The following is a 9,611-nucleotide window of genomic DNA, read 5'->3' on the forward strand; positions in this document are numbered from 1 at the left end:
CAGGTGAGAGACACGGTTAGAAGAATCACAGAACCATGGAATAGTTTGAGTCGGAAGGGACCTTAAAGATCACCCAGTTCCAAGCCCCTCAGCATGGGCAGAAACACCTTCCACTAGATTAGGCTGCCCAAGGCCCCATCCAGCCTGGCCATGAACACCTCCAGGGATAGGGCAGCCACAGCTTCCCTGGGCAGCCTGTGCCAGGGCCTCCCCACCCTCATGGGGAAGAAATTCCTCCTTATACCCAGCCTAAGTGAAGTGTCTGGAAAGAACATTGTTTGAAAGAAAGCCCACGCTATCAGAGAGGCGTTCTGTCCAGCTTTCAAAGCACACAGCTACTTGGAAGAACTTTAATTTAGAATCACAGAATCATAGAATAATCAGGTTGGAAGAGACCCACCGGATCATCGAGTCCAACCATTCCTATCAAACACTAAACCATGTCCCTCAACACCTCGTCCACCTGTCCCTTAAACACCTCCAGGGAAGGTGACTCAACCACCTCCCTGGGCAGCCTGTTCCAGTGCCCAATGACCCTTTCCATAAAGAACTTTTTCCTAATGTCCAGCCTAAACCTCCCCTGGCGGAGCTTGAGGCCATTCCCTCTTGTCCTGTCCCCTGTCACTTGGGAGAAGAGGCCAGCACCCTCCTCTCTACAACCTCCTTTCAGGCTGTTGTAGAGAGCAATGAGGTCTCCCCTCAGCCTCCTCTTCTCCAGGCTGAACACCCCCAGCTCTCTCAGCCGCTCCTCATAAGGCCTGTTCTCCAGCCCCTTCACCAGCTTTGTTGCTCTTCTCTGGACTCGCTCCAGAGCCTCAACATCCTTCTTGTGGTGAGGGGCCCAGAACTGAACACAGTATTAGCTTAAATAAAAATATTCCACTTCTTGTAGCATCAGCTGCTTCTTGCGGGGGTTGGGGGGGCGGGAAGAGGGTCCCAGCTCGCGCCAAAACCGCGCGCCGCCGCGCTCGATCCTCCCGCCACTGAGCTCTGGGGTGGGGCCGGGGAGGTGGGCGGGGTCATGGGGGAAAGGGGCGTGGCCAAACCCCGGACTAAACCATCGTCCCGGCCACGGGGGGGATGGCGGTGGTAAAGTCTCCTTAGGGCTGCGCGTCCCGGGGGCGCTGGGGGGAAGAGGGTGTTTGCGTCGCCGCCAGCATCGGGGAACGCGGGGAGAGGGCGCGGGTTGGCGTCTGCGGTTTCCCTATTCACATCTCCCCTTATCCCCTTCCCCCAACTCCCCCCCTACTCCGCGGGTCCCCGTGAAACAGCCGGGGGAGGCGGCGCCGGTGCAGCGCTGGCGGGAGATGCGAGGGGCTGAGCGGGAAGTCCAGCCGCTCTCCTTCACTGCCCGCCGCTCCCTCACCTGCCAGCGATGTCGTTCCGCCAGAGGAGCCCGCACGGCGGCACGAAGACCAGGTAAGGCCGAAGCGGGGGTGAGGGGTGGGGGGGGCGTGGGGGGTGTGTTCTCGTTCCTCCCCGCGGAGCCACTCGCGGCGAGAGCAGCGGGGGGGGGTGGGGTGGGGTGCGCAGTGGGAGGAACAGCCGCGCGCGTGTGGCCGTTGGGGCGGGGGGGTTGCGCGCGTGGGAGAACAGCCGCCGCGCGCGCTGCGCACCTGCCCCCCCCCCCCCGCCATTCCGCCTCGGGCCCCGCCGTGGTGCGTTCGCCCGCGGGGCTGCGGGTTTGCTCCTTCGGCCCTTCCCGCCCCGGTGCGGGGTCCTGCGGGCCACGGAAAGGCCGGGCTGGACCCAAACTCCCGTTTTGGGGGTGAGGGGGGAAAGGGGTGCGGTCCCGCCGCGGTTCCCCCACGCGGGGGAGGCTCCGAGGGGCTCGGGAGGCCGCGACTCGTGACCCTGAGGGCGGTTTGTGCGAGGAAAACTTAGAAAGCATAGATTGGTTTGGGTTGTAAAGGACCTTAAAGCCTATCCAGTTCTAGCTCCCCTGCAGGGACGCCTCCCACCGGACCAGGCTGCTCAAAAGCCCCGTCCAGCCTGGTCTCGAAAACCTCCAGCGATGGGGCAGCCGCAGCTTCCCTGGGCAGCGTGTGCCAGGGCCTCCCCACCCTCATCGTGAACCATTTAATCTAAATCTTCCCCTCTCCAATTTAAAGCCATTCCCCCTTGTCCTACCGCTTCATACCCTTGTGAAAGGTCACTCCCCAGCTTTCTTGCAGCCCCCTTCAGGTACTGGAAGACCACTTCAGGGCTCCCTGAAGCCTCCTCCAGGCTGAACAACCCCAACTCAGTCTGTCCTCATAACCCCAGGTAGCTGATCGTATTCTTAGCCCTCCTCTGGATGTGTTCCAACTGTTCCATATCCTTTTGTTGGGGATTCCAGAACTGGGTACAGTATTCCAGCTGGGGTCTCATGAGAGCAGAGGAGAGAGGATAAATAAACTCTGGTGTCTCCATGGGATGATGTCTCAAAGAGGTTAATAATGTAAACCCAACTAACATGCTCGTCTTGTCTTGTCTGCTTCCAGCCCACAGCTTTCGCCTCGCTGGTCCCAAGGAAGGAAACGTGGTGCGGATGGGAAGCGGAGAATGCAGAATACATCAGATTCATCAAGGTTTGATGAAAACAGGCGCAGGCCTTCTGACAACAGGCCAAACAGGTAGGCAGTGCCTACAGCTCTAAAAATGCTCTGCTCTTTTGTTCGTTTGGGGCTGTGGAATTGCATGTTGTACTTGGTTTTCCAAGCCCTGCCTGTGTATAAATGATCCCTTGACCTTAGCTGCTCTTAAAGAAGGGAAAAGAAAGTAGTGTGGTGTTCAGATCATAGAATCATAGAATGGTTTGGGTTGGGAGGGACCTTAAAGATCGTCTTGTTCTTAAACACCCTGCCATGGGCAAAGACATCTCCCACTGGGTCAGGTTGCTGAAAGCCTCATCCACCATGGCCTTGAACACCTCCCAGGATGGGGCATCAACAGCTTCTTTGGGCAACCCGTTCAAATGGGCTTCACCACTGTAACAGGAAAAAAATTCATCCTAGTATGTAATTCTTGGAGTCACTTCTTAAGAATGTTGGTGCCCTTCAGAAAATAGTATGTGAAATACCAACTATACTCACTTGCCCACTTATTTTCTGAACAACTGCTTATTCTTTCATGACTGCAGACTAAAAGTTATGACACCAAACTCAGCTGTACATCTAATTAAAATTATATTATAGCACCAAGAGTTTCTCCATGTGAAAATATATCTTGTAGAGAAGGCAAAGGCACAACAAAAGGCAGTCAATTTTTAGCTAGTAAACTGAGATTTGTTATGACTTTCCAAAATGGGATTTAACAACTTTACTGTAACACATCCGCATCACAAGCTGATTTAGACTGTTGCGGGAGAGTAAGTTTATATCCGTTCCCACACAACAGTAGCCTATAATCAGGCAACTTGATGTGTTTTCCAGTTTCTGTCCTACTGGTGACCAGCTTTCCTATAGTACAAACTCAAAAGTGTATCCTAAAGACCAAAGCTCTTTCAGTAGATCTGGAAACACTCTGGAGACTTACCAGAACTCTGTCCAAATAAGTCCCTTGAAGTCGGGGAATTAGATCCATCTGTGTTAAAACCAGTTCCAACTCCCTTCCTGCTCCAAGCTCATAAAAAGTTTTTGCTAAATTCAAACTCAAGTTCTCTTTAGATGAAACCCAGTTACCAACTCAGAAAAATTAAAAATCCATAGCAAAGAGTACAGGTTCCCTCTGCAAATACTTGTCCAATCTCCAAAGATTTTTAGCATTTGCTTATATTGATTTCTAACTTCACAGAAAATGCAGGCCACATTCAGTTAGTGCTCTCCCATGGCAGACAATAGCATGATCCCAGAAGTGCCCAGTCAGTCCCACCATCTCAAGGTTTTCCTCATCTCTGTGTCTTCCAACCTGGTTATTCCATGATATGATTCTATGATATATATCTGTTTCTGTACCTGTTATTGAAAGTGTAGGCTGGGTTACAGTATTATTTCTGTAGACATCTATGTGAATTTTTTAAGGTAAAATAAAAAAAAGCAGCCAAACCCCAAACTATGCAATCTCAAGGTGGAACTCTTATCTGATGCTTAATTTAACAGTGATGACATTTTAATAGAATAGTACAAGATACTCAAGGCCATTGTGAGTAGTATAAATGAATGTTTTAAATAGTTATCAAGCTGTGAATGGGGGAGATGCTGGGAATAGGATGGGAAATAAAATAAAATTTTAATTTAGATGCTTTTTTAATCTTTTTCAATTTGTTTTTTTTCCTTTCTAGTTTTACAACACCAGAAGGCCATGAACCCCTTTCCCGGTGTTCAGATTGGGGAACTGCAGTGGAAGAAGAAGAAATGAGGACCAATGTTAACAAAGAAATTGCAAGGTACCCATGGTTGTTTGAGATGCAGGGGGGAAGACAGGGGAAATGGTAGTTGTCTTGTAGAATCTGTACTGACTTCTATTTTTAACTTCCTCATTGTAGTAAAATCAGACCAACTTCAGCATCTCATCTACTGTTTTAGATCAGCTTCGGCTGAAGTCCTGCGGGAATGACCTAATGTGCTCTCAGGAGACTTGACATGTATCACCAAATATCCATCTTGGAAGAATCCTTTCCTAAATCTCTTAGATTGAATTACTTTGAATCTCCTTTCACTAATTACTGGGTTTGCATATCATTGCTATAAAAAACATTTTTAGGGAGAAGACTTAGGAGAAGGAAGTCATGAGATTTTTTTGTTTTAGGGAAAACTGAAATATCAGTTCCATAGTTGAAAGGCATTTAATATATCTGGGTTGACTTCGAGACTTCTTAGCTGAGAAGTAAAATCAACTGTGAGATGGGACAGCACAGCCTTGCACATTCTCTCTCTGTGTATTCTTAATATGGATTTGAACTCTTGCAGATACAGAAGAAAACTCCTGATAAATGAATTTTCAAGAGAAAGGAAGTCCTCCTCCTCCTCAGGAAGGTAGGTGAAATTTCTAGCCTAGCTGAGGAAAATCCTGACAATAGGTTTGAATTTTCACATATACCATTGCTGCTTCTGACAAAGCTTGAAATTGTTCATCTTAAGTCTGCTCTAACATTGTAGCTCAGTAGCATCCCAAGCAAGCATTCATTTGAAAAGTTTTGGCATGCTTCTTTTAAATCTTCTACATGTGGGTTTGTTTGAATGTTACTAATTTTCTGGTACTCCCAAATTTGCCACATTTTTTTCTTTAGTTCTGATTCAAAGGAGTCCACTGCAACAGTAGAACTTGAGACAGATGAGGTGGTTTTGATGAGAAGACAAAAACAGATAAACTATGGAAAAAACACAATTGCATATGACAGATACGTTAAAGAAGTTCCCAGGTGAGCTACTTGTGTTTCTGGAAAACTAAATGTTCAATTGTTTTATCTGTTCTATTATTAACATACTGAACTTGATAACCTGAAGTGTTTACATAGAAGGCATCTGCAAATTAAACCTCCAAGATATTTTTTAACAGATAAGTGACACTGACAAATGAGGCATGAATTTTATTTTTTATTCACTAGTGGGTACATGAAGAACATCCCTTCACACCATGTCATGCTGCAGAAATGAAAGTGAAAGTTCTTCGGTTATGCTTGTCAGCTATGAGAAATGAAACTACTTTTTGTAGTCAAATTTTCTCATTAGTAATCTGAAGGACCAAATGTTCAACAGTTACTCTTAAGTTTGGGATATGTTATATGCAAAAATTTCATACTGAAATTCTCAGACATGAGACAAATTTTTTTGTTTGACTTGAGGGCAAAAAGTAAAGTGTTCATGAGGAGATGACAGCTTTTCACTTCAGGGCTGGAATTGTGGAGTAATACTTTGTCATAAATAATATAATGAATGAGGTTCTTTATGACACAGCAAATTCTGTGTAGCAGGCAGTCTTAACATAAATCAGTTCTAACAAATCTATTTGATATGTTTGAAAAACGTTAATGATTTTTTCTTGTCTAATATCTGAATAGATGCCATCGTGTACCAGGAGTTCATCCCAGAACTCCAAATAAGTTTAAGAAGTACAGCCGTAGGTCGTGGGACCAGCAAATTAAACTATGGAAAGTTGCATTGCATTCGTGGGATCCACCTACTGAAGAAGGATGCGATCTGCAACAAATGTACGTATTTAGTATTCAAGATACCTTTACAGAAATTAATAAATAAAATCTAGTGTTATGGAACAAAACAAAAGCACCCACAAAAAAACAACAGAAAAAGCCACCAAACCCCAGCATATCCCTTTTTTGAGATAAGTCAGTGATTGGGGAATATTTTTGTTAGTTACTTGTCCATGCTTAGTGTTATTCAGTTACCTCTTGGTCAAAATATAATAGTAGCTCTCTGAACCTAGTTGGTGGGACTGGACTTAACCAGTGTCCTTGAGGGGCACACATTGTGTCCCTCACTTCTTTTAGCATATGTCCACTGAGTGAAATCAGAGCTCATTCTGCATTATCCTATAAAAGAAAATATTGCATCTCTGAGGAAGACTGATTCGACCAGTCTGCAGATTAGTCTCTGGTAGAAGCAGTACTGAAGAGTTCTTATAACAGATCTCATGACTATTGAGCTTGGACCAAGTTAATGTATGGGAGCCTGTCTCACTTGCTAGTTCAAGAACAGTGGTATAAATTCTTGTTGCTTTAGCAGAGAGGAGGAAAAGAAGTACTTGTAAAATCCCCTCAAGGTACCGTTAAATTAAAACTGTCACCACAACTGTTCACAGTGAGGTCCAAGGTACTGCAATATTCCACTCCAGAAGATGTATAGGTCCTGCCTATGGCAGGGGAGTTGGAACCTTCCAAACCAAGCTACTATGATTCTGTGTAGAATAATGTAATTAGTTACTTTTCTCAATAGAAACCAATAGAACTTATCTGGGAACATATGAAATGTGAGACTGTAGAATGAAGGGACGCTGATGTAACTAATGCCTCGAGGAACAGTTTTGTGGTAATAAACTACTGTTTTTCCCTAGCAGCTGATCTTAAAAGCAATATGGAGCAATGAGATCTAAAAGCAAAGGCTTACTTGTAGTTTCCTTTCACTTGTAATCGATGTGAGGGAGTTGGTGTTTCATCTTGAAACCTACTGTATGTGTTGATATTGAGGTAGCAGTCTGTCTCCCAGTGCTGGGGTTGAGTTCTATGTACAATGGATACTTGCATTGCAAAACAAATTTGTAAAAACCTTGTCTGGAAAAAAAATCTTTGTTTTTCCATAACATTTGTCCTCATTGAGTTGCATTTGATTGTTGGGTATTCGTCCTTGATAAGTTGCCATATTCAGTCTCAAGATCTGGATTTAGTCCTTGGCCGTGTTGAGTTGACCTGGTATTCTGTTTGGTCTCCTTATTTTGCCATGGCTGTCCTTAAATCTCTATAAAGATCTACAATCTCTATTGTCTTGTTTGGTTGTCATTTTCAGAACTGCACCTATGAAGTGCAGCTTAGTACTAAAAAACTGAACTTGTTTTAAGATGTATGTTTGTTAATGATTTTGCAGTAGTCCTGTTGACCTTGGTGAGATGGAGACAGAATCTGTCGGGAGCAATTCCACTGAATCTCAAACAAGCTGTCAAGATAATGAGGTAAGCATATCTGTCACTTGCTCAGAATGTTTTTAATAACTGGTCTGTTACTTAATTATATTCAGAGTAGCCTGAATACATGAGCAATAGGGACTGTTTATAAAGTTGAAGGATCTTCAAATTAAAACATTTTCCCAGCCATAGCCAATATCTGTCTGTGGTATGAGTTCAGAAAGTTAGAACTTAAGTGACTATCTCAAATGACAGATATATCATTTTTCATAGCCTGCAAAAGAAAACTTATCTGTTCAAAGCATGGAAGTTATGAACTGTGATGTACAATGGAAATGCTACTTTAGATTGCAATATCTGATGTCAAAATAGGATGTAATTTTCTTGGCACTCTTGGACTTTTTGAAGTAGGCTCTTTTCAGATCCAGAAGGCATTTAGTATGGCTGAGGAGCAACCTTCAGTAAAGATTTAGTAATGTTTTTCTTACAGGATTTGTTTCTTTGATGATTATTGAATCTGTATAATGTTTCAATATATGCGTATGTGTGTATATATACAGAGATTCTTAAAACATTTGCAAGAAATCTTAGAATGGTTGAATGGACAGAAATTTTAATTTTAAATCTTTTCAATCTTAAGTCTGGCCTTGGGTTTCTATATGGCCTTTAAAGTATTTTTTTAAGCCTCTATTATAGGGTGGTCTACGCGAATTGCAGAGGTGAGATGAATTACTGCATAACTAAATCTGTACTTGACTGCTAATTAACTGACTTTATATTCCAGGATACCCAGTCTGGCTCTCCCACCAAAGTTGGACATGCTGGCTATCAAGCAGAAGGTGATTTTGACTTGGGAGTGTTTTTGAGTGAACCACTTAAAGATTTTGATACTGTGAGTTAAATAGTCTTGTGCAAACTTTTTTAGAGGAAGTTTCTTTTAAATCTGAGAGGTTAGATTGGTTCGTAAGCTGTTAATAGTAAGAAAGCTTAAGCAAAGTTGATGATTGTCCTCTGAGTTGTGGTTGGTCGACATATTCTCTGGACCAAACTTATGTAAAAATACAAGTAAGTTTTGTGACTTCATTTTAACTTTTAATTTATGTATATCAGATTTTTTTTTATAAAAGTTGTCAATAGAAAAAATAACCAAAGGCAATGCTATCCTTAAGTAATTATAAATAGTTCAGCAAGATTTTATTCCCCCCACCACCATCCCCTGCTGTGTCCGTTGTCTCAGTTATCCACCTGCTGATCAAAAGCAAAGCAGGGAGATATTTTTGAGTATTTCTGTGTTATCCTGCTTTTCCATCTGGCTATTTTACTAAGATCTGACAATGTAGTAAGGCAGGTAGTAGCTGAGCCACACTGCTGATTAGTACTAGTGAACACATGTACTGCAGTTACTTACAGTAAGGTTAAATTGCCTTACCTCTGGAAAAAAGAGATTCTTTCTTATTTGCAAAAATGTTTCTCAAACAATTAGAGATTAAATATGCTTAAGAAATTCAAGGTCAGTATGCGGAAGCTCAGGCAATAGTGCTTTAAGAAGCAGTGTATTTGAAATTTGTAAATAGCCATGAGTTCTTTGTTAATACAGTCAAGAAAATGTCTAGGATAAGTGCTTGATTCTTTTTAATTTGCTGATTTTAAATGTAAAACTGTTGTAAATGACAACACTGTACAGATTTTCTGCTAAAAGCAGTTGATGTTTCTATTGCTTTTGTATGGGATATTGCTGGAAAATAAATGGGATTGCCTTTACTTATGACTCTTCAACTTCATTTCCTACTGGTGATGTTCTGTGGCTAACAAAATGCATCTAAGACTAATATTGATACCAGACTAGGATATGTGTGTTAGCACCATCCTTTGAGGGAGACCTTAAAAACTATTTATTTTTGCGCAGGCCACTGGATTAAATTTAAGACTTCTAATGCATAAACCTGCTGACCTTTTGCAGCCTCCTTAGAAGCAGTTGGGTTTAGATGTCCATTAATTACCCAGTTCTGTTCTCTAGAGCAAGTTCTAGAAGAGCTGGGGGTACGCTCCAGTCTTGT

General features: G+C 43.2%; 1 protein-coding gene across 1 annotated transcript; it reads left to right on the forward strand.

Annotated features, from left to right (window-relative positions):
- The first annotated feature begins 1,297 nt into the window (after positions 1–1,297).
- Positions 1,298–9,305, forward strand: LOC138719620 (histone RNA hairpin-binding protein-like). Its single transcript, XM_069854921.1, has 8 exons — positions 1,298–1,419; positions 2,484–2,615; positions 4,262–4,366; positions 4,890–4,955; positions 5,210–5,341; positions 5,981–6,130; positions 7,518–7,602; positions 8,339–9,305. The coding sequence occupies exons 1-8, from the start codon at positions 1,376–1,378 to the stop codon at positions 8,453–8,455; spliced, it is 831 nt and encodes a 276-aa protein (XP_069711022.1). The 5' UTR covers positions 1,298–1,375; the 3' UTR covers positions 8,456–9,305.
- The last annotated feature ends 306 nt before the right edge of the window (positions 9,306–9,611 follow it).

The sequence above is a fragment of the Phaenicophaeus curvirostris genome, chromosome 4 (assembly GCF_032191515.1).
Source record: "Phaenicophaeus curvirostris isolate KB17595 chromosome 4, BPBGC_Pcur_1.0, whole genome shotgun sequence".
Lineage (NCBI taxonomy): Eukaryota > Metazoa > Chordata > Aves > Cuculiformes > Cuculidae > Phaenicophaeus > Phaenicophaeus curvirostris.